The following is a 24,476-nucleotide window of genomic DNA, read 5'->3' as shown; positions in this document are numbered from 1 at the left end:
TCTGTGTATGCTTCCAGACCTCAGTGTACCTGCACTGCGCCACACAGCTGCTCACGTTACGTTTTCCTGTGAAAGGGGATTTTGCTGGTGCATTGGCTTCCTCGCTTCCTGCCTCTCACAGCTGCTTTTTTCCTTTCTTTTTTTTTTTTTTTTTTTTTTTTCACCTTCATCCATTTTTTTCCCCCTCTCTCCTACAACTTCTTGTTTTCTCCTTTCTTTGAAGGTTGTCAGACGTTACCGAGTCGCCCACGAGGTATATCTCATTGCTGTCAGCATCAGCTTCGATCTGATAGCTTTGTTAGCCTTGCTTTCTCCTGTTTGATTTAGTCTGCATGCGTCCCCAACACCTCTAATCTTTTAATTTACCTCACCTTCAAATAATTTTTTTAATGACTGTTGCAGAGAATAACTTGAACTCAAAAACTAACCTCCTTCCCCCAAAACGTACTGAATCTACTTATAGAATATTGTTGACTTACTCTTCACCCACACTAATGAGCTGTCCTCAAATTTTTGCCACCCCTTCCCTGCCAGTGTTAGTCCTTGAGAGAGGAGCTGGCTCTGCAGGGTGGCCCCTGTGCAGAGCCAGTGCCCCCAGCCCAGCGACGCCTTCGGCACCAGCAGCACTTACACACAACCTTCCCTTTGTAATTTTTTCTGCCTTAATGGATTTTCTACTCTAGTCTTTCACATCTTGTGAAAATCACTCTGCAAATCACAGTCCACTTAACCACAAGCCACCTATCAACAGTCAAACTGCAGATTCCCTAGTACACTTCCATAGATTTGAGTTTAGAAATGCTTTTATGTAACCACTCTGATTTTTCCTTTAAATACAGTTTGTTTCCCCCATCTCAGCATGTCCCATATTCAGCACTGCCCTCTTGTGGAAACGGCTCCATCCTTTCCCAGACCACTGGGATTAGCCTTAATGACTGCAAAGGAAAACCATTGCAAGGGGGATGACATTAATTTAGGTGTCAGAGGAATTGTCAGCTCAGTCCTTTGGAGCTCTCTGCCCTTTGACCATGCCAAGTTGTTCTCTCCAGCAGAAATTCCCACCCCAGGGTATTTTTTTCCACCCAGCTTCCTACCACCCTTGCATTGTATGAGTTCTTTACCCATCATGCATCCTGTACACTACAGGTCCAGCAACTTGGGCAATGGCAACCTCCAAACCAGACATCATGATCATCCTGTTGAGCAAGCTGATGGAGGAGGGAGACATGTTTTATAAGGTGAGAAGGGTGGGTTTGGAACATGGAACAGATGCAACTTGCAGCATCACTTGGTGTGAGGTTTTGGCTGTGTTAGGTCAGTGGTTGGTCCTCCCCAGCCTAAATGGTTCTTTGATCCTAATGCTGCTGCCTTAACTGTGTCCTACTCACAGCATTCCTTGTGTTCTAAACTGTTTGGTTTTGGTTAGTGGGGTTGGAGAAGAGGGGATTGATTGCCCAAATCTGTAAAAAAGCTGAAGCACAGCCAAGTTGAATTGGATTAGAGCCAGGAGTTCATTTCCTCTTTGAAAACAGCAGGACCTAAGTGTTTATTGGGAGTGCTGCTGTCATGGCATCAGGTCTGGCAGCCTTGTCATTACCTAGTGGGCTCACTGTTGGGAATCAAGGCAACAGGATAGAATATCCCAGAAGAACTCCCAGAATAAACTTCTTGCAATGAGAACAGATTGTCAGGACACAGCTGGCTTTGTCATGTCCTTTAGCCCATGGGAGACAGTCCACTGTTACAATTAGGTAGTCTTTTTTTTTTTGCTTTCTGTTTGTTTTAAGCCAGTCTTTAAAACCTGGGGATTTGCACACACATAGAAATTGTGCAAGTACAACAATGATTCAGTCTGAGGCTCTAAGGGTGAAGCAGAAAATAGGCAAAGCTGGCATTGTAGTAGGAGTTATCTGCCAGAGATACATGATACAGCTGAGAAACCTGAGTCTACAGGTTTTTAAAAATCCCTGTTTGCAGCTGCAAAATTTCTGTCTGTGTCCTGAGGAGCTGTGTGTGTCCTAGATCCCATCCTGCCCTCTTTCTCTCACCCTGCCTCAGCTGCCCCCCTTCTGGGTGCACATCATCCCATCCCAAAATGAGTTGCCCAAAATAGCAGAGATGAGTCACCTTTGAAGGTGACTGTTGCATACCAGTAATTATAAATGGAACCCACTTAACAGATTTAGATATAGAGTTTTAAACCTCTGAAGTCCAGGGAGGTGAATCTCCCCCTGTTTGTTCAAGTTCAGAGCCACAGCAGTGCAGTAACATTTGTCTTTGCTATTGCAGAGGCTTCTCTGAGCCCCAGAGCTCCACCCAAAGTCCCAAAATTTGTGTTCCTTACCCTCCTGGATGTGCATGAAGCTTTGGGTGGAGGGTGTTTTCCAGGAATGGGTAACTGATCACCCAGCTCAAAAGACCATCCAGCCAAGAGCCAGATGGAGTTGTATCAAGTTAACACCATTTCTCCACCTTTCCTGCTGTAGTGTGACAGCTCTGTATGAAGTGGGAGATCTCAACTTGTGCAAGGCATCTGCCTTTCCAGCTCAGATGTTCCCTTGATCAAATGTTCTGCCCTTCTTTTCTAGGAAAGAGCTAAGTAGTGAAGTTGTGCTTCCTTAGCCACCTAAAACATTGGTTGGGCTGGTGAGTGAATTCTCTGCAGGGAGGTACTCTCAACCCAAGGATGAGTTTTGACATGTTTTCCTTCTAATAGAAAGGTAAAGTGAAAGAGGCTGCCCAGCGCTACCAGTATGCTCTGAAAAAATTCCCCAGAGAAGGGTTTGGAGAGGACCTGAAAACCTTCCGTGAGCTGAAGGTGTCGCTGCTGCTCAACCTCTCCCGGTGTCGAAGGAAAATGAATGTAAGTGTCCCCTCTTGATGGCACAGCCTGGCAGCTCTGTGCCTCTGCAGAGACGTGTCCACCCCTCGTTGTGCTTTGGCCTCGCAGATCTCTCCTCTTGTAACCTGGTTGTCCTTCACAGAGCACTGAGGTTTTATAATTCCAAAGCAGTAGTGGTTTAGTATGTGTTTCAGATGATTAAAAATTCATTGCTCTGTTTATAGCTCTTTGAATTTTTTATTACTCCCTTTTGATGATGATGTTCACATCGTCACATGGGGGTGGAGGCATTTTCCAGATTTCTGGGGCAGCAGTGAGGAGGAGCCAGGAGATGTGCTCCTTTGAATACTAATTAATTTCAAATGAAGGAGCATATGCTTAGGGGGTTAGCACTTCCCCAGGGCAGTGACTCATGCAGAAACACCTCCACAAGACTCCCTCTCAGCCCAGAACTTCCAGATCTCTGTCACTCTCCCCACTGCAATCTGGCAGCATCCAGCAAGCAGCTCGTGCAGATGCCTGTTCTGCCACCCTTCCCTGACTTGGAGTGCAGGGACTTTCACTTCCACCAATTAAAGTCTCCATAAATTCAAAAAGTGACATAGCTGAGGTCATGAGCCAGCAAAGGTTACACTGGAGGAGAAGGAGCTTTTGGGACACCTTTTTATTTCTTCCTGTGAGGAAGAAAGATGGAAAACAAGGGGGGTAAATTCTTAATGCTGGTGAACAAATACAGTTTGGAGAAAAAGTGTGAACCTTCTTTTAAATCAGCCAATTCACAGCTAATCAACTCCAGCTCTTGTCCTGTGCTTTGAGGACAAGATTTTTGGTTTATCATTAACTGGGGAATGCTAACTTTTGTGATAGAAAATTTTGGAGGGTTGTAATTGCTCCTGCAGTTTTTGCACCTATGAGACCATAAAGATACCTCAGGACTGCATTCCCATTTCAGTTTGTTGGACTGGAACTGCTCAGTAACTGCTACTGCAGGTACAAAGAGAAGTATAATGTTCCCCAGGCAGGGCATGCCCATAGCAAGAGTTGGCATCACAAGGTTTTGAACAAATCAGGAGCAGCACTTTGCAGTCCTTTCTCCCAGAGCTGCTCAGGTCGTAGCCCAGTGCAGCAATCCAAAGCAGTGTTTGGCTGTGAAATGGAATCCTCCCCATGAGGAGGAGTTCTCTTTCACAAGTGCTGAGCTTAGCAGGACATGAAGCATTCAGAACAAGGCAAGGGAGGATGGTGACAGGGTCTGAACCAGAGCTGATAATCTGGTCTCATGGCACTGCCCTTGGAAAGCACCCAGAGCAGTCCCACCCCACACTGTCACCCTCTCCCTGCTCCCAAACCGTCCTCCCAGGTGAGCCGTCCTGGAGAAGTGAGGAACAGCCAATGCATCCCTGTCCTTCCCAGGCAATTTTCTTCAGCCCCTCAAAGAATGTCAGTGTGCTCAGGGAAGCAGAAGGGCATGGGAAAGGTTTCCTGTTACTTTCAACTATGGAAAAAAATCGTTCATGAGATAAAATTCCAGCCTCTGCAAGACCAGATGTTTCCTCAAGACTTGAGAGGAAACAGGTTGTTGGAGAAGGATTTACATGCACATGTTGGGGACACAGTGAGGGTGATGACAGCAGCTTGGGTTAATAATGCCTGAGTCTTTGGAAATGCCATCATAGCTCCCTGTCTGTAAATGATGTTGAATCCATGTAAAATATTCCGAAACCATCAAGTTTTCCATGCAATATGAAAAAGAAAGCCCATACTAAAAGTTTGTTTTCTTCTGTGCTGTATGTATATTTTATTTCTGAATTTACTCAGTTACTTACCTGCACACCTGTTCAAATGGCAGGATTTTGGAATGGCCGAAGAATTTGCCACTAAAGCACTGGAGCTGAAACCGAAGTCTTACGAAGCTTACTATGCAAGAGCAAGGGCCAAACGGAGCAGCAGGTGAGGAGGGACAGAGAGAAGGATGTGAGGGACCAGTCTCTGCCAGCCTGTCACATCAGGTGTGGGCACCCACCCTGCAGAGCCAGGCAGTGCCCCCATGGGAAGAAATGGCCAAGGAACCTTCATTAGTGAGATCACAAACGTCCTGAACTCCAGAGTAATGCCCTCCCTCACTTGGTGATTTCTGAGTCCAAATGTTTTGGGAGGTTTGTCTTAGCAGAGCTTTGTCTGACCATCTTACAACACTGCAGACCTGTGCACCAAAGTGGGGTGTTCTTTTTCAAAGCACGCTTTAGTTTGATCACAACTTGGACTCAAAGCAGACTATGACTCATGGCTTGTACAGAAGATTAAGCCGCTGTTGGGAGGTGCTGGGGGGATCACAGATGGGAGCTTTTTCCCCATCTGGGTGGGTTTTCCAAGATCACAGTCATGTTTAAACACATAGATTTACTCCAGAGTGAACAGTGTCCCTGTAAATGACAACCCCCGCCTCCCTGTTACACCTCCTGGGCTGGCCTTTCCCTCACAAAGGCTTCCCTGGGCTCACAGCCTCTGGCACATTGCTTGGTTGCTTCATTCCAAAGAAGTTAGCCAAAATCCACTGCAAAATTGGAGAGACAAGCCTTGCCCAGAGCTCTGACCTGTGGGAGCCCCTGAGCTCTGGAGCCAGGCCTGACGCTGTGTGGTCTTGGCATCAGGCAGGAGTTAAATTTTCACTGGCCTAAGTGGTTGTAGCTCTGTCAGAGCTTGTATGCAGCAGTTGGTGAGCTGGGCTTGCAGTGATCAATGTGTTGGTGTCCCCTTCACTAAAAGAGAGGTGAAGCTCATGGTGATGCTAGGGAGAGTAATTAATTAGCCCCTAAGGTAACCTGCAGAGGCAGGCGTGTTTGCCAGTCTGGGCTGTGCCATCTAAGGACTGTGTTCCCTTCCTCTCCAGAATTCTCCCTCTGTTTGGATAACGTAAATCCAAGGGAGGCCCATAAGGCAGCATGTGAGAGGTGCAGCAAGCAGTAGCTCTCTCCCTCAGTAACGTGCGCAAGCCACTTTATTGCCCTGGAACCTCTGCAAACAGCTCCATCCAAATCCAAAGTACTTTCAGTTCTCATTTCTGTTCCTTTGTCAAGCAGGCAGTTTTCAGCAGCCCTGGAGGACCTGAACGAGGCCATCAAGCTGTGTCCTAACAACCGTGAGATCCAGCGGCTGCTGATGCGGGTGGAGGAGGAGTGCAGGCAGGTGCAGCAGCAGCAGCAGCAGCAGCAACAACAGCAACAGCAGCAGCAGCAACAGCAGCAGCAGCAGCAGCAACAGCAGCAGCCATCCCCTCCACTCCCAGTGGAGCCAGAACCCGAAGCCCAGCATGAAGAGCTATACTCTGTGCAAGATATCTTTGAGGAGGAATTCCTCGAGCAGGATGTAGAAAATATTTCCATTGGCTTACAGACAGAGTCCAGGCCAAACCAAGGGCTGCCCATCATCCAGAGCCCACCCCCATCTCCAGCTCACAGGGACTCAGCCTATATTTCTGGCTCACCTCTTGGCTCTCACCAGGTCTTTGATTTCAGGTCCAACAGCTCTGTGGGTTCACCGACCAGGCAGGGATACCAGTCCACATCTCCTGCTCTATCTCCAACGCACCAAAACTCACATTACAGACCCAGTCCTCCACACACGTCCCCAGCTCACCAGGGCTCCACTTACCGCTTCAGCCCCCCTCCCGTGGGGAGCCAGGGCAAGGAGTACCAGAGCCCTCCGCCGTCTCCCCTCCGCAGAGGCCCCCAGTACCGCGCCAGTCCCCCCGCCGAGAGCATGAGCGTGTACCGCTCGCAGTCCGGCTCCCCGGTGCGCTACCAGCAGGAGCCCAGCGCCGTCTCCCAGCTCCCAGGCAGGCCCAAGTCTCCTCTGTCCAAGATGACACAGAGATCCTTCCAGATGCCCCAGCTCCCCGTGGCCGTGCCGCAGCCAGGGCTGAGGCTGCAGCCGGCCAAGGCACAGATCGTGAGGAGCAATCAGCCCAGCTCTGCCGTCCATTCCAGTACTGTCATCCCAACCGGTGCCTACAGCCAGGTTGCCCACTCGATGGCCAGCAAGTATCAGTCATCATCAGGGGACATGGGGGTCAGCCAGAGCCGCCTGGTCTACCAGGGCTCCATCGGGGGCATCGTGGGTGACAGCAGGCCCGTGCAGCATGTGCAGGCTAGTCTCAGCGCCGGAGCCATCTGTCAGCATGGAGGGCTGGCCAAAGAAGACCTTCCACAGAGACCATCCTCGGCTTACAGAGGGGGGATGAGGTACAGCCAGACCCCTCAGATCGGGCGAAGCCAGTCCGCCTCCTACTATCCCGTGTGCCACTCAAAGCTTGACCTGGAGCGTTCTTCCCTCCCCGCCAACCAGCTGGGCTCTCCAGATGTGTCTCACCTCATTAGAAGGCCCATCACAGTCAATCCCAGCGAAATCAAGCCTCACCCACCGACTCCAAGGCCTCTGCTCCACTCTCAGAGCGTTGGCCTCCGCTTCTCCCCTTCCAGCAATAGCATCTCCTCCACCTCCAACCTGACTCCCAACTTTCGGCCCTCTGCTTCGATTCAGCAAATGGAGATTCCCCTCAAGCCAGCCTATGACAGATCGTGCGATGAGCTGTCTCCAGTCTCCCCCACGCAGGGGGGCTACCCCAGCGAGCCAGCCCGCTCCCGGACCACGCCCTTCATGGGGATCATAGATAAAACTGCTCGGACTCAGCAGTACCCCCACCTCCATCAGCAGAACCGGACCTGGGCCGTGTCTTCAGTGGACACTGTCATTAGTCCTACGTCTCCTGGCAATCTGCCCCAGCCGGAATCCTTTAGCCCACCCTCTTCAATCAGCAACATTGCCTTTTATAACAAAACCAACAATGCACAGAATGGCCATTTGCTAGAGGAAGACTATTACAGCCCCCATGGGATGCTGGCCAATGGGTCCCGGGGAGACCTCCTGGAGAGAGTCACCCAAGCCTCCTCATACCCCGATGTCAAGGTGGCAAGGACGCTGCCCGTGGCGCAGGCCTACCAGGATAACCTGTACAGGCAGCTCTCCAGGGACTCCAGGCAAGGGCAGACGTCCCCAATCAAACCAAAGAGACCATTTGTGGAGTCTAATGTGTGAAAGACACTTGTTGGAGTGAGACCCTCATGTTTTCAGCACACACTTCCAAGCTTGATTTCCATGCATACTATTATAATTATTATTATTACTATTATTATTTTTATTTCTCTTTGATAGCTACATGATCAAGTTTCTCCGGTACTTTATGTGGTGGTCAGACAGCCATGCACGTGCTCCAGCCCTTTTGTTCCCCAGCTGACTGTGAAGCCAACATCAGCCGAGCCAGTATCATTTGCCCAATTCCAGCAAAGTTCCAACCAGGAGATCTTAGTCCATGGTGTGGGGTGGTCCAGAGATATCCCTACGCAGCAGGAGGTAACCAGCTCTTTTTCCAGAGACAATTGCCTTGGATTTAAATTGGTTTCTTTTGTCTCAGTGATCTCTTCCTCAACTCGGATGGGAATTCCTAGGGAATTCCACAGGAGCCTTTCCCAAGGCTGCATCCACAGGCCCCCATGCCAGCCAGGCTGTTTGGCTCTTTGCCCCAAAGAGCAGATTACCCTCAGTGATGTGATTCAGCACCAGTAGCTATGCACAGCACCCACAACACCCATTCTGATTCTGCTGGCTTACAGTGCTCTCCTTCCTTACTTAACTCGCCACTGGCCAGAAGGGTGGGGATCACACAGCACTTTGCTGCTTTCCAAGTACCTACCCAGGTGCCCTCACACTGATTTCTTTGCTCTGGGGCATTTTACAAGCATTGAGGGTGTAAGGTTGGCCCTTTGTTCAGTGTTTTAATCAGCCAAGGGAATTGGCCAGGAACCTCTTGTGCATGAACTGGGGTTGCACTGACTTCTTCACACTGTTGGCAGACTTCACCTCACCCACAGCATTTGCACGGGGCAAGTCAGTGTTGGGGACTTCATGTGGGAAGGGATTTATTACTTGCAAGGAAGAGCAAAAATCTGACTTAGGAAATGGTATTCAAAGAGGAAAATTGCAATTCTTAATTATTTTTTTTTTACATTTTTTTTATAATGAGGATGTAGAACGTGGCATGATGGTCCCAAAAGAGGAAGGGTCCTTCTGCAGTCCCTGCAGCATCCCTTCCCTCTGGCTCAGTCCTACCAGGCAGCAGGTGCTGTAGCAAGGGCTGTGCTCCTCTAAGATTCTCTGTTCCTGAAATCCTGGAAAGGGACACTGTGATTGGTATCTGTACATGGTAGAAACCATGTGTTGCTTTTTGAGAAGCTGTAGTTCAGAGAGATCTATTTATAATTTATTTATGTTATCTGTTTCAGGACATTTTCCAGTTCAGGTAGGGTTTTTTCTATTATTTTCAGTTTTGTAATCAAATGCAAGTCACATCCAGACAACGTGAAAAGCAGGGGCTGGTTCCAAAATCCTTTTTAGAGGATTTCCAAGCATTTTTTCAATTAGTTGCTGAAAATTTCTTTTGAGGTGGGGGGAAGAACTTCCTTTACCGATTCCTGTATTCCTGGTGGGTTTGTAATCTGCCTTTTCTGTTCTGAGGGTGAAGGGTGGGATGATGGGAGGGAGTGATAACGCTGTAGCTTGTTTTAAAGCAAACTAGTGCCTGTTGCCCAATGCCAAACCTCACTCATATCAACTCTGGGGAGCAGTTCAGTGCTGAGCAGGGAGTGATACCTCCAAAGGGCTACTGAGAATCGATTGCAAGACTTCTTGAACCAAATCACGGGCTCCAACCTCTGCTGGTGTGAGTGAGCATATCCCAGCAACACATCACTGCAGCTGCACCCTTTCACACCAGCTCAGGACAGGCTCTGGAACTCTTTAGGCAAACCCTGGCTTTGATGGGGCATTTTTTTTTTCCCTGTGTGTGGCTCAGCACATCTCATTGCTGTTTCATTGCCTAACTTGCTCAGAGCAAGCTGGGACATGCACGCCTCGGGCCAGGGGAGGCTTGTGTCTCATAGACACATGGGGAGCATTTGGAAGGGGGGGTTCCTCTATGAGTTTTGGCAGTTTTGGGGCACCCCAGGGGCCATTTGGTCTTTGTCAAAGCCAGTATTTGAATTGAGGTTGGTGTTTTCTTCATTGAGGTGCAACCCAGTGCTGACTCTGCTTTATCCCAGTGCTCTGTAGAATGGGGGGCTGGCTGGGGACCCCTTCAATGGGGTGGGTACCCCATGGGGACACCCAGGTCTGTGCAGGGTTTCTCTCCTTGCAAATGGGGTGTGATGGTTTTCTTCCTCTCATTTCTGAAATAACATGCTCTGTATTGTAAGGAATAACTGATTTCTCCTCCACATCCCTCATGCCCATAGCTGGGAGACATATCCTGGGTCTGGAGCAGCATCAGTCACTTTGCTTAGGTGCCTCCCATCCTCCAGCTTTCTGCCTCAGTGAGTGGTGTCCTGCCTTTAGTTGCTTCTTTGAGAGGAAAAAGTAACCCAGTCCAGCCCTGTGCCTGTGTTACCCACGGGTGCTCCTCTCCCCTGCCACGCCAGCAGGGTGGCCCAGGGGCAGTGACAGAACTGCCCAAGCTCTGCTTTCACCACTCACCACCTTGTGCTCCCAGTCCTGTCCTTCAGAACATCCCCCACAGCACTCCTGTGTGGAACTCCCCAGTTTCTGAAGATGTTTTAAGGGAAAAGAAAACAGCTCACGCTTTTAACACAACCACAAAGCTGAAGAAGGCTTGAAACACTGCAGCATGCAGGTTTTTTCACAATTCCACACGTTAGGTTTTCCACAGGATTCTTGCACTAATGGTTTTCCATCTGTTCTCTCTGTAAATGGGTGCACTTTACTGTTTGAATTTGTTACTATGATAAATACTGGATATTTAAGCGTGAGTAGTGTCTTCATTAGAAAAATAGCAAAACAGCTCAAGTCTCTTAGTGTATTTTTCAAAAAAAAAAAAAAAAGAAGAGAAAAGAAACGAAGCAATGAATCATAACATTTATAGCACAAGAACTGACTCCTGTATATAAGCATCAACAGATTGAGTAATTTTTGAATACAAAATTATTTGCAGTGGTTTTAAAGCACTTCCCTGGCAATTCTCTTAGGGACAGTTGAGGCAGGATGGCTGCTGTGGTCACCAGGTGGGTAAGAAGCACATTTCTTCCTGGAAGAGCTGTTCTTGCTCAGTCCCCTGTCTTCAAAGTCATGATTTGGTCTTTGCATGAGGAGAAGCAGAGGTCAGTCTGTGTTGTGCTGGCATGGCCCCAGTGTGCTTGGGGGAGCACAAGGTCAGATCTCACCCTGAGGGCCCCTCAACCTCTACTCTTGGATCTGGGTGTGACAAGATCAGGCCCCACTGTGGGATCACGCTCAGTTTCAGACATTGAGCTATCCTGGATGTCTGTGCTATGTATTTAATTACTTTTTCAGTAATTAAGATGCAGGTCAATGCTGCCAGCTGGTGCCTTCATGCCCTCCTGACTGCAGTAGTACCACTGGCAAGCCCCACCTTTGAGCAAGCAGGATTTTGGGTTCACCAAGAAAAGCAGGTTCTTGATGACATTGAAACTCCAGTTTTCATTCTTGGGGTACATGCAGAAGGCAGTGCCAAAAGTGATGCTGAAGCTGACCCTTTTCTTTAGCCAACCTTCCCACCAGGTGTCTCATCCTCACCTGTGGCTGCTCTGAGACCCAGGTGTGCTGCCACAGAGCTGGAATCTTCTCTCCCAGCATCAGGTGTTGGTGTCTGCCCCATCCCTCAGTGGGGGTTCATTGACTCTTGCTTTTCTCCCAGCTCAGGAGGATGCTGTGGTCCCAGGGGAGTGGATGCCCACATGGTGGGAGCTCTGCAGGGTCCCACCAGCCAGGCTGGGAGTGGCATCAGAGGGCTTTGGACATAGTCTTGAGTGGGCATCAAAGTGCTTAGGAAAAGGAGGGTTTATAAAGACAGATCCTTTGAGATCCATCTCTGAAGGAGGTACAGCCTGAGCTGCCTTCTCTGTGTCACTCTTTGGGAGGACTGTGATGGTTCCAACAATCTGAAACGTGTGTCTGTCCATCTGTCTGTCTGCTGTGGCACCAGTGCCCAGCTCAGTCTGTCTGAGCATTGAACTTTTTGGTTCTTTTTCTTTAACCTGGCTGTGAAGAAAACCGTGTGGCTGGTGTGAACGTGTGAGCGTGCGTGTGCCAAACACCGGAGTCGTGCTGGGATTAGGTCTGGAACCAGGGTGGGCAGCAAACTGGGAGCGGTTCAGCCTGCTTTACAAAGGTTGCTGTATATTCAGGGTTACCCAAGAGAAGTCTAGCTAAAACCGAAGTGCCAGCTCTGCCTTATCTAGAGAACCAAGCAAGCCAGCGTGCCTGCTCGTCCCCCGCCCTCCTCGCCCGCGGGGGTCCATAGTGCGCTGCCGCGAGCTCCTTGGTGGTTGTACTTTGCTGTACTCTTGGCAATTCAAGGGAACTCTCCTGCTGGTTTATCAGCCTTTACCCAAGGGCTTAGGGAAAGAGCTGCTGTACCTGCTGGGACCTCTGCAAATCAAAGCCTTCACCCCATGCCGGCTGTGCTTCTTCGCAGGCTGGTGGAGGGTGTGTTGGACACAAAGCACAATGGTTGAAAGTGAATCTGCGTTTTTTTTCAGCTTTATGTGAATAATTGCTGGATTTTCATTCAATCAAACTCTTTTTTCTAATATAAACCACTAAGGGCTCAATTCTTTAGCAAGATGCATTCGTGTCCAACTCTTGACTCAACAGCTGGATCTCACCAAACTGGTACAGACCAACCCAAGAGGTCACAGCGAGCGCGGCCGTCACGGGGAAAGCCAACAGACACCCAACCACCAGCTGTGTCCTTCCTCCTGCTCCTTTTCTAGCTGTCACAGTACTGGGGAGTCAGCAGCCGGGTCCCATCTGATGGGATCACATCCTGTGGTTGTGAAAACAGAGGGCTGCTTTGCTAAAAGACTTTGTCCCTTTGGGTGATGCTGTCCAGGGACGGCGGTGGGGAGGCAAGTCAGGGTGGGAATGGGTAGGTGGGAAAGCCTGGTGCCCTTAGAGCTGGGTCCCCACAGGTCTGCCTTGCTGTGCACTGCTCAGCCAGCCACAGAGCAGCACTGTGTGCTACATAAAGTGCATTGTGTTGCTACACTGATAAGCCAGAGACTGGTGTGGACTCTGCCAGTACTGCCGGGCTCATCCCTGTCCAGCCTTTTCTTTGCCATAGTGTTGCATTCAGCGTTCCATCTCCTTTCTGTCTTCACATCCGAGAGGATCTGAGTTGGGTACAAACACGTCCACTACACCTGCCTTGTGCTTTGTACAACTGCCTGGTTGCCATCCTCTGAGACACTTGCTGGGAAGATCTTTAAGACACTTAAATTTTCCTTTAGCTTTTCTATAATTCAGATGTAAAGGACTTTCTCTCTGTACAGTATATTATCCAATGCATGTTCTGTTCTCTCTGATATATTGAACACCACACAGTTGTGATATTGTGCAGTGGGAAGAGCAGCCCCTGCCAACAGCAGAGGCCTTCGCCTCTCATCTCTAAGGAAAGAAGAAAACATATTTTTTCCTTTGCTGTATTTGCTTGAGCAGAGTTTTCTTGTCTGTACATGTGAGCTGTGAGATAGATGTGAAAAGTTCAAAAGAATGCATTTCCCCCCCCCCCAATGTATACAGATTGTAATCTGTACAATGAAAACTGTATGTATGAAAAAAATGTACCTATTTATAAATGGTTAACACTTGGAAATGGTGTCTGGGCTGCTGTTTTTCCCACACTGGGGTCAGTGAAGAAGTGTTCTGATGCTTCTCGGTGTGGAAATGATGGTGGGTCTCAGGGTCACTGCATGGGGGTGGGGACAGAGACCTGGGAACCACCAGGAGCAGGAGGTGACAGAGGCAGCGCTGCTGCTGCCAGCAAAAGGCATTTAATAATAGAGTGGATAATAATTACAACACCCAGTGCACGGCCAGACCCTGGAGATGTGCCCATGGGGTCCCTCACACAGCCACCACTGAGGTCTGCAGCGCTGGACAGGACAATCCCACCCCTAATGCCCACCCTCCCTCCCCAGCCCCTCAGGCAGTTCCTCTCCCAGCTGCCCTCGGCATGTGGGAACTCGAGGACACCCCAAAATTGATCTCAGGGGTCACAGTCAGGAGGACAGGGTTAGCTGCAAACATTTATTAGGTCAGGAGCATCCACTGAGCAAACACAACATGCGTGGGGAGTAAACACTTCAGACACGAAGCTGCTGAACCTGCACAGGCACAGGATCACTCCAAACCCCCAGGGAGCCCTTTAGGGGAGCGTCCCCCCCATGCTGAAGGGTGAGGGGCTGCCAGTGAGTGGGACATCCCAGTGGTGGCAAACATCCCCTCTGCCCATCAGCACTGGGAACAGCCCGTAGGCTTTGGCCCACAGTGCAGAAATCTGCTCCCACTCCATCCCCAGAGCAGGGAAGAGGAAGAGCCCAGACCTCCTCCTCTCCTGTGCCCCTGGCAGCCCCTGCCCTGCCCTCAGCACTGCCATTCCCACAGGGCTGGGATGGGCTCAGGGGTCACCAGGGCCTGGACAGGGCAGAGCTTAGGATGATTAAGGCCAAGCCAAGCTGAGTCCAGCGGGCAGCATTGCACCAAGCGTGTCCCTCCCCAGCTGTCCTCGTCACCCTGGGCTGGGCAGGGATGCAAACCACCAGGGACAGGAACATTTCAGACATCACAAGGAGCCCGTGCTGGAGACCAGGAGCTGCAGATGTCACTGGCTGCCACCACCAGGGCTCTCTCCCTCTGTCAGGGTCTTGAAGTCCATGGACAGGGCCAGCTCCTCTGCCAGGGGTGGGCGCTTCCACTCCTCCCGTGTCAGCATGTAGCCCACCACCAGCCCAAAGGCCACCAGCAGCACCCCCAGGGTGTTGGCCAGGATGCCCTCAGGCACAAAGTGGCTGTAGGAATCACTGCAGGCACAGAGAGGGATGCTCAAGCCTTAAGGGATGAGTGACCTATCCTTATCCTGGCTGGGACCCCCTCCTCATCCTCATCCTCATCCCCATCCTCATCCTTCAGGCACACACCATGGGAAAGGTTCCTTCCCCAAATCAGAGCAAGAGAGGAGTGTTGGTGTTTTGCTCACTTTTGGGAGAGACACTTGGTGACAGCAGATTAAACTGGTGGCACAGTCCTGTACTGGGGCTATAGGCAGCCCAGTACCCTCCCTGCTGGGGGGAAGTGGCTCCTGGGGTACCCCATAGCTCTGTCCCCACAGTGCTGGGGCTGGGGGTGACCCCAGTGTGCAGCTGGGGTCATCACTGTGTCCTCCAGCTGCAAGAGCAGAGGTCTCAGGGACATGAGTCCCTGAGGGGTTCTGCAGACACCTGGACATAGGGAAGTGGCACTGGGCATTTTATCCACATTGCCAAAGAAAGCTGTTGCAGGATCCAGCCCCTTGTTAAACTTCATCTGGTAAGTGACTCAGCAGCAGCAGCAGAAATAAAGGCCTTGAGGGGAAATTTAAGAGCCACAGATTGAGCAGGGACAGGGACATCCCTCTGCTGGAGGTCTGGGGGGGCCACCTCCTCACCCCAGTTCAGTCACCCACCTGATGTTGAAGAGGAGCATCTCAGTAATGCCCAACAAGCAGGAGGTGATGGACAGGATGAAGAGGGTGATGCCAAAGAAGATGTGCTGGGGCTTGTACCACCCTCTCAGCGAGAAGGAGGCACCAGGGAACAGAAAGAAACCACAGCCCAGGAACCACTGTGGGGACACAGGGATGTCACAGGCGCTGCAGAGCCCCTTCCCTGCTGGGGGGGCCAGGGGCTTCCCACCCCTGACCTGCAGGAGGTAGAGCACAAAAGTGGCCATCCCACACCAGGAGTGCAGGCTGTACATGTCAGGGATGCCCTTAGCTCTGTGTGACTCGAACACAGCGATGATACCTGTGGAAAAGAGCCCATCACCAGCAGGGCTGATCCTGCTCAATCCACCCTTCCAACCCAGTCCAGAACCACCAGCAGGGGTGATCCTGCCCAATCCACCCTTCCAGCTCAGTCCAGAACCACCAGCAGGGCTGATCCTGCCCAATCCACCCTTCCAACCCAGTCCAGAACCACCAGCAGGGGTGATCCTGCCCAATCCACCCTTCCAGCTCAGTCCAGAACCACCAGCAGGGCTGATCCTGCCCAATCCACCCTTCCAACCCAGTCCAGAACCACCAGCAGGGCTGATCCTGCCCAATCCACCCCTCCAGCCCAGCCCACCCTCCCAGCCCAGCCCAGCACTCACCCACCAGGGCGATGACCAGGGCCAGGCCATGGAGCAAAGCATGCAGTGCCTTGGTGGAGCGCTTGGCCTCGTGCCTGAACACCCGGTACACCAGGAGAGCTGCACAGAGAGGGGACCTGAGCATCCACAGGACTCACCCAGCACGGCCCAGGGATGCTGGTGCACCTTCCCCGTGTCTTTTGTCACCACTTTGTCCCCTTCATTCCCTGCCTGACCACAGCTGCAGGCTTTGGAGGCTGCAGCTGGGACAGGGCGGGTGTCCCACCGTTCTGCTCACCGTCACCTTGGAGGAACACCATGCCCAGCACCATGCAGAGGGGGTGGGCGTTGAACTGCAGGGGGCTGTGCCAGGCCACACCGCCCCGGTAGCGACCCAGCCAGGCACCTGTGGTGCCCAGGAGTGTCAGGCCCAGCAGCTGCGACACGGCCACGTACGCCGAGAGCCCGCTGGGGCTGGAGGGCGGCGGGGCCCCATCCATGGCAGCCTGCGGGGACAGAGAGGAGCGGGCAGCGGAGCCGCAGTGGCCCCAAGCAGATCCCGGCTGGCCGAACCTGGGGTAAGGTCCGGCTCCGAGCAGCGTCCGTCACTTCTGCTCCACCCTCACCTGCCACGGAGCCGGACGCTTCCTGGTCCCGCTGCGTCACCCACACCTGGAGGTGGCTCCCAGCCACCACGGCACACCCATCCCCCTGCTCCTGCACCTCCTGCCTGCTCCTGGACTCCTGTCCAATCCTCCTGTCCCTGCCTGCCTGCTCCTGTCCTTCTTCCCAACCCTTCTGCCCCTGCCTGTGCCCTGCCTGCCTCATTCCTCCTGCCCCAGCCCTGCTGCAACAACCGCCCCTCCACCCATACCCCTCCGTCCTTGTCCTTCTGTGCCTGTCCCTGCCTCCATCCTTTTCGTCCCCATCCCTCCAACACTCCCCATCCCTCAATCCCCATCCCTTCCACTCCATGCCCATCCCATGTCCCACCTTCACCCCCTCCCCAGCCCACCCACTCCCAGACCCCCACAACAACCCCCAAACCCTGAGAGGAAGGAAGTGCAGGGGTAAGCAAGAGACCCCCACCATGGTAAAAGCAATGGCCCTTGGGGACATGGAGCTGAGTGAACATCTGTGCTGGGGGGGAGGGACAAACACATGGTGTCACCCAACCACAGCTACACCAGAGACCCTTCCCATGGCCCCCACAACTCACCTGCTCTATGCTTTGTGCTGGGTTATCCCTCAATGGATCGGAGCCACCTCCACCACTGTCACAGCCACTCCTCCTCTTCCCTGGCACCTACAGCCAGCAGGTCCTGGTCCCCAGGTCCAATGGCCCCTCTGCACTGCCTCTGGGGAGGAGCCCTCTGCCAGCTGTGGATGCTGCCAGGACTGGGGGAGCATGGAGAGGGGGAATGCATTAAGACCACGCACACACTTTATTCCCAGCCACCTTTATTGGATCAGCCAGATAAGTGGGTTAAGGGAATTGGTTTATCCCATTAAGTTGCACTGCAAAGGCCGCCTGTGCCCAGCCTCACTGCCTGGGGCCATGGGTGCTCTGTGGGATGAGCAGGGGGACCAGGCTGGGGGGGGACAGTGAGAGGCATCAGCTCCTCCCATATCACAGCAGCCTCCCCCAAACTCTCATCACACCGAGGGGCTACTGGCACATCTGGGGTTTGCAAATGGGGACCCATGTAGCCCTGTCCTGCCCTCCCACCGGATGCAAACATCTGGCCCTGCTGGCAGCCACACAGGGCAAACACAGTCCCCAACAGCACCGAGGATGGAGGGACAGGCAATGAACACCCCCAGCCACAGGGCCTGGCAGCAGGACACAGGGTGTGTCTGTGGCAGCAGGATATTCTGAGTTACCTTTAGCCACCACTGAGTGCTGGGAAAACTGGAGGTGACTGGACCCCTTCCAGGACCTGCCTGTTCCCCTCCCAACCTCTGTCTCCCCTGCACCCCCTGCACATCCACAGCTCCCCCTTCCCAGGACAAATCCAGTGCTCCTTACATTTGCCAGGGTGTTTTCTCCGGTTAATCTGGTTAACCCACGTGCCCTGGGGGGAGGATGCACCTTCAGCCCGGCCCCCCCTCACTGTGGCCTCTGGCTGGGACTCCCCAAAATGCCAGGAGGGGCTCAGGGACTGTCACTGCTCTCCATGGGGGCTACATGCAGGGGAGGGGATTCTCTCCAGTTCATAGCTGAGGAGGGTCCGAGTGACAAACTGGAGGGGTTGAAGGCAGATCCCCACATGGCTCCCCCGTGTTCCCCGGCCCTACCTGTGGCTGCCGGGTGGTGCTGCCTGTGCCGGGCCCTGCGGTGACAGTGTCTGAGCAGGGACAGGGCCACGGCGTTGGCACGGCAACGCAGCGATGACAAAGCGAGGGGGAGCTGCACCCCAGCGTGGCTGCAGCGGGAGGGTGTCAGGAGCAGAGGCAGGGGGGCTGCAAAACCACAGCGGGATCGCCACCGAGAGGGGTCTGTGTATTCTGGGGACAGTCCCCGAGGAGGTGACTCACTAACAGTGTGTGTGACACCCCCACACCGTTCCAGGCACCCCTGCCCCCTGTGGCACCCCAGCCCCAAACAGGCCAGGAGCACCAGGCCCTACGGGCCCGGCCCAAGCACCCTGCACAAGGCCAAGCACCGTGCCCTGCACAGGGCCTTTGTCACCGTTTCATTTGTGGTTGGGCCTTGCTGGCTCATCCCTGCACCCACCAGCAGCCGTGGAGTGACATCCTGGGAACCAGAACCCCTTGGCTGGGCTGGTGGATGGGGGAATGGCAGAGGGGAAGGGCAGACATCAACCCCCGACCTCCGTCTGCCTCACGGCCAGCCCTTCCAGCACGGCCGGGCACATCCTGCACCGCCTGAGGAAAATCCCTGAGGGAGAAAGAGCCTGGAGATGAGGGGAAATAGGGGAACTGGGGGGAGAGGAGCGGTGTCCCCATCTCAGCGTTTCCTGGCCGAGTGCGGGCAGGGCCCCTGGACCGCTCCCCCTCGCTGTGTCTGTGTGTCCGTGTCCCTGTGTCTGTCCCTGTGTCTGTCCCTGTGTCTGTCCCTGTGTGTGACACCACTAGATGTCACCAGGAGCCCGCGGCGAGCAGCGGCCTGGTGAGGAAGGAAGGGAGGGAGGGAGGGAGGGAGGGAGGTGGTGAGGGAAGGAGGGAGGGAGGGAGGGAGGTGGGGAGGGAAGGAGGGAGGGAGGTGGTGAGGGAAGGAGGGAGGGAGATGGTGAGGCAAGGAGGGAGGGAGGTGGTGAGGGAAGGAGGGAGGGAGGGAGGGAGGGAGGGGAGGAGGGAGGGATGGTGGTGAGGGAAGGAGGGAGGGAGGTGGTGAGGGAAGGAGGGAGGGAGGGAAGGAGGGAGGGAGGGAGGGAGGGAGGGAGGGAGGGGGGAGGGAGGTGGTGAGGGAAGGAGGGAGGGAGGTGGTGAGGGAAGGAGGGAGGGAAGGAGGGAGGGAGGTGGTGAGGGAAGGAGGGAGGGAGGGAGCGCCCAGAGGATCTGGAGCACCCTCGGCCCTGGATCAGCAGTAGGAGACAGACACCGGGCACGGAGCGGGTAGGAACGGCCCCAGCCTTAAGGCTGCACCCCCAGAAGGACCCGGGGCACTCCCGGAGCCAGAGCACCCCCGGGAACCAGCGCACCCTCACTCATGGTGGGGTTTGCAGCACCCTCTGCCCACGGGAGCTTGGAGCATCCTGGCACTTGGAGTGGCTGGTGGGACCTGGGGCTCCTGTGCTGCAGAAGACCAGGTGTAACAGCCTCTGTTGGGGTGCAGGGCTGCTCCCTCAGCCTTTCTCTTGGGCACTGGAATCTGCTGTCATCCACACAGAAACCCTCGGTAAAGGCACCCGAAGTCGCAGCTGAGTCCCCCACCAACATCCCCATTCCTTTGCCCAGCAGGGACATGTGCTATGGGGCACAAACCCCAGGAGATGGGGACCCACCACTGCCACCAGGGCATGATTCAGCAGAAGCGAAACCCCTCTGCAGCCCCAGAGCCCGATGGAGACCTGACACAGCAGCAGCAAAGTCCAGGTCCTGCTGCAGCCTGGGGCAGAGTCCCAGAGCCACCACCCCGAGCACAGGGAGGTGAGGCACGAGATATGGGGTATGGCACTGACAGAGGAGTCACTGTCACCATCCAGCCTCCACTGGAGCTTTATCACTGCTTGGAAAATGGTTTATGGCAGAGTCATCTGCTCAAGCCATAAAAGCCGCCATAAACTGCAAACCTTCAGCCATCGGGCTGTGCCATGGCTGGGATGGGCTGGCCAGGGGGCTGGGCAGAGCAGAGGGAGGACTTCCCCCACCACAGCCCAGCTGAGACCCTTGAAAAACCCACAAAGGGGATGAGATTTGGTGATTCATCCTTTAGGATACTTGGCAAGACATAAAGCTTCGGCCTGATGAAAGCAGCACTGTGTAACCCAATACCAAATAGGCTTAGAAATGTTTATAAACATGTGTCCAGCTGAACTATGTCAACTTTCAGCAGACAAGGAAAGAGAACAACCCTTTAGCCTTCAGAATTAAATGGAGGTGGATCTTGTCCCATCCATACAGCAGGAACAATGGCAGTGTTTGCTGAGGGGCCGTGGTGGCAGCCAGTCCAGGGACAATTGAGCTTCTTCACTGCTGAGCTCCTCTTACCAGGGAGCAGCAGCCATTTATAACGAGCTCTTTAATTAAAGGCATTGCCAGGGGCATAATGGCTTTATTAAATCTGCTTGAGCTTTCCCCAGGCTGGAGGTAATGAAATCCTTGTGGAACTGCTGGCATGGGGATGTGTCACTTAGGGACCAGAACCTGTGCTGGCTGTCCTGGCATGGACCTGCAGGTTGAGGGGATGCTTGAGACCTCTTGAGCTGCTCAGGGCTGCCCAAGGCCTCTCAGGGATGCTCAAGGCTTCTCAGGGCTGCTGAGGAATGTTCAGGGATGTTCAAGGCTGCTCAGGGATGCTTGGGGGATGTTCAGGGATGCTTAGAGGTGTTCAAGCATGCTCAGGTGTGCTTGGGACTGCCACAGCTTCCTTCTGATCAATGAGCTGACGTGGTTCTGGAGATGCTGCTCCAGCTCCTCAGCTGTTGGCTGAGCCTGGAACCTGTTCCAGGTTTGTCCTGGGCTGTCAGGAATCCAGGGATCAATAAGAGCATCATCAATTGATAATTAATGGAAAACCAGCAGTTCTTGTCCTTGCCCAGCTGTGCCTCCCACCTTGGCATGGGCATCTTCCCTCTCTCCGCTAAAGATTATTAAATTACCATTTTGCTGATCTAACTTCTTTTGGTTGGTTTATTTCTTCTCCTTCCTAAATCAAATTCTTAAGGCTAAGAGGTGCTAATTTGCAAGATGCCTCCCCTGAGGACTGAGATTCAAGAGCCCAGCTGCCTTGGAGGAGCTGAGGTGCGGCCTGAAACAACCTCAAGCTGCTGCTGTTCCATGTGAAACCCCAAACCTGGGGCTTGAAACAACCTCAAGCTGCTGCTGTTCCATGTGAAACCCCAAACCTGGGGCTAAATTAACCATTTTTCACTAAATATAAGGGAAAAAATAACAGTCATGTTGGAGGGTTCAATGGCTGCCAAGAGGGTGGCTGGGGGGGGGCTTGGTTTTAAGCACTGGGTAGCATCAAAAGGGCTGATCTCCAGTTCCCTGGGATGCTCTGAAAGCTGAAAAACTGGTAATTCCCAGCTGGGACAAAGCTTCCTCAAGAACCTGGATCCTTCCCAGGCTGCAAATCAGCTGGAAAAGACTCTGGTTCTCCTCCTGGCAGCAATTAAGCCACCCTGTCCTCCTCCTCGCCAGAAACACAACTTTGCTGCGTGGGGTGGGCGATACAATCAGCCCAGCACAGCCCCTGCAGACACTTCATCTCCTTCAGGAGAGGCTGAAGGCAAGTTTATGGCCATTTTTTAATAGCAGCTTGGATAAACAGCGTTGATAACCCGAGCTGGGCTCCCAGAGGATGATTAATGCTCCTGGAACAGTCACGCTCGCTCGCCTCGGGGCTGGGATTGTTTTCATTTATTAAAGGGGGGGAATAATGGACTTTGCCATGTTTTATTGGGTTGATAGGTGCAGAGGGGAACACGTTGGCCTCTTTGCTCACCCGGTATCATGCCCAGCTCTGGCTGAGTGGCAAAGATGGGGGATGGAGTGATGAAGGATGAGGGATGAATGATGAAGGACAAGGAATGAAGGATGAGAGATGAGAGATGAGAAATTAAGGTGGAGGAAGGAGGGACGAAGGAGGACAGATGAAGGATGAAGGATGAAGAAGAACAATGATTTCTCACCAGGTTTTTACTTCTTGCCCTGTGATGTTCCTGACTGTGTGCCTAGCACTGTGCACATATCCTGCACTGTGGCATGGGGCTCCCCAAGGGCTGGACTATTGGGGTCTTACATTTATTTAGGACCCTCCCAAAATGTGGGAATCATTTAGGAGCCCTGAGTCCACCAGTGCCTTCAGCACACTGCATATTCAAGGCCTTGCAGTGTCACAGCACATCCTCGGGGCTCTCTTTGCAATGGGCACATCCCTGGGCTGCTGGCACTGGTCCCAGTCTGGGAATGAGGCTGAGGAGATCTGCTGGTGAAAACCACATGTCTGTCCCTTTCCCACTCACCTCCAGCCCCACCGAGCTGCCCAGCTGAGGAAAACACATGGTCCCTCTCAGGCTGCCCCGTGCAGCCAGCCTGGATCACATGTGTCCCCACACCTGTGCCAGGTCCGGTCTCTGTGGGACAATAGACCCTTGTCCAAGGGCAGGTGTGTGCTAGAAGGAGTTTTTATGGGGTGGGGTGGAAATTGTGGTGATAAGGAGCTTTCTGCTGCGTTCCACTGAGAGTGCAGATCGAGTGATAAAGCAACACTTGCTGTCATGGGGCCAGGGTGAGCTCCCCCACAGCTCATTGCCCCCCATCCCCACTCAGAGGGGACACTCCAGGCTTTCAACACACCTTAAATCCAGGGAAAAGCTGGAAACAGCCTCACAGTAATGCCAAAACCGCTCAGCAGAGACCTTTTGCAACCAGACAACAGGAGCAAGGACTTCTCTGTCCTCTTGCCATTACAGCCCCCAAATCCAGGTGACATTGAGGGGCTCCACCAGCCCCAACACTCACTGGAATAGCTGAAAATTATCTTAGCAATCAGAGGTCTGAAATAAATGGAAAAAAGCCTGATTGCTTCTGGCATTTCTTTTATTTTTTTTGGAAGGCAGAGGAAAAAAAAAAGCTATTTGTTTAGATGAAAAATTTGAACTGGAGGGGTGTTTTTTTCCCCTCTCCCTCATGACAGCATCACCGCAGCTGGGAAAGCAGCTTAGCGAATTATAGGCCATGATAATTGATTGAATTCATCAGTAAATAAAGCAGCCACCTCTAAACTCAGGGTCTGGAGAGGGAGGAAAAATTCTCAATGTGGTGGTTTGTACCAACAGGTACAGGAGTCGCCATGCCCATGAAACCACAGCCACCAGGAAAAGTGACACACAGCACTGCACTCTGGACTAAACAAAGCTCCTTTTGGGTCTAAATAAGGAAGGAATGATTTCTCTGCAAAAGGGAATCCTTTCTCTCACCTCCAGAAGCTCCTTGGCTCTTTAGAGAGATGGAACAGACAGTTATGAAGCAACCTTGAACCCTTGAACTTCTGATCAGATGGATCAGAAATTATGAAGCAACCTTGAACCCTTTAAGATATGGTGGGATGGAGAAGCCAAAAACGTGGTTTATAATAAAAGAAGGGGGAAATAAGCTTGAGCATCCCAAGCCAGAGGCCTCGGGGCTGGGATATACCCACATAAATCACCAAATCTTCCCAGCCAGCACGAGGGCCATCCCCAAATTCCTGCTCCTTTGCTCCACCACACCTGCTTACCATCACACCACCACCATGGACACCTCGTAGCCCCCTAAGAAACATTTACCATCAAAACTCCTTATTTATTTCTTTTGAAAATTCTGGGCTGCACCAGCCCCTTCCAGCACTGCTGACTGTGGGCTGGGAGATTTTGCAGGTCTGACCCAAAATGCTGAAATCAAGTCATGCTCCTTCACGTGTGAGGCACGGCCGCGGTGTCACCACCGATGCGCTGCGGTGACAGTCCGGCCATCGCACACGTGTCCTCTCACACGTGCCCCAGGGAGGGGGAGGAAAAGTCTCCACGGAGTGATGATGGCAATGCAAACTGATGGCAAGCATCCTCTGGGCCAGGGCAGATGCTGGGGCATCCATCACGTCTCACCCAGCGTCCCCCAGCCCACGTCCCCGCGAGCAGTTCCGCATCCGTCTCCGTGGCAACGCATTTTTCACATTCTTCGGTATCTCCTGCCCCTCTGGTCTGTGGTG

At 52.9% G+C, this 24,476-nt stretch overlaps 2 protein-coding genes across 7 annotated transcripts in view; one reads left to right on the top strand and one right to left on the bottom strand.

Moving 5' to 3' along the window:
* The window catches only part of TANC2 (tetratricopeptide repeat, ankyrin repeat and coiled-coil containing 2), a 163,837-nt gene extending 153,032 nt beyond the window's left edge, over positions 1-10,805 (top strand). For all 6 annotated transcript variants that reach the window (XM_050985766.1, XM_050985767.1, XM_050985769.1 and 3 more), the window contains 4 exons: positions 1,147-1,238; positions 2,717-2,863; positions 4,692-4,792; positions 5,923-10,805. In XM_050985766.1, coding sequence (XP_050841723.1) covers positions 1,147-1,238; positions 2,717-2,863; positions 4,692-4,792; positions 5,923-7,936 — 2,354 coding nt within the window. In that variant the 3' untranslated portion in view covers positions 7,937-10,805. The remainder of the gene's footprint in view (positions 1-1,146; positions 1,239-2,716; positions 2,864-4,691; positions 4,793-5,922) is intronic.
* A 3,192-nt stretch (positions 10,806-13,997) lies between these two features.
* On the bottom strand, positions 13,998-16,747 carry LOC103821655 (transmembrane ascorbate-dependent reductase CYB561). Its single transcript, XM_030230627.2, has 6 exons — positions 16,723-16,747; positions 16,395-16,602; positions 16,118-16,216; positions 15,668-15,771; positions 15,432-15,589; positions 13,998-14,790 (listed from the first exon to the last, which is right to left on the bottom strand). The coding sequence occupies exons 2-6, from the start codon at positions 16,594-16,596 to the stop codon at positions 14,592-14,594; spliced, it is 762 nt and encodes a 253-aa protein (XP_030086487.1). The 5' UTR covers positions 16,597-16,602; positions 16,723-16,747; the 3' UTR covers positions 13,998-14,591.
* Positions 16,748-24,476: the final 7,729 nt, after the last annotated feature.

The sequence above is a fragment of the Serinus canaria genome, chromosome 27, assembly GCF_022539315.1.
Source record: "Serinus canaria isolate serCan28SL12 chromosome 27, serCan2020, whole genome shotgun sequence".
NCBI classification, from domain to species: Eukaryota; Metazoa; Chordata; class Aves; order Passeriformes; family Fringillidae; genus Serinus; species Serinus canaria.
The sequence above is the reverse complement of the archived record's forward strand: the minus strand, read 5'-3'. Positions and strand labels throughout refer to the sequence as shown.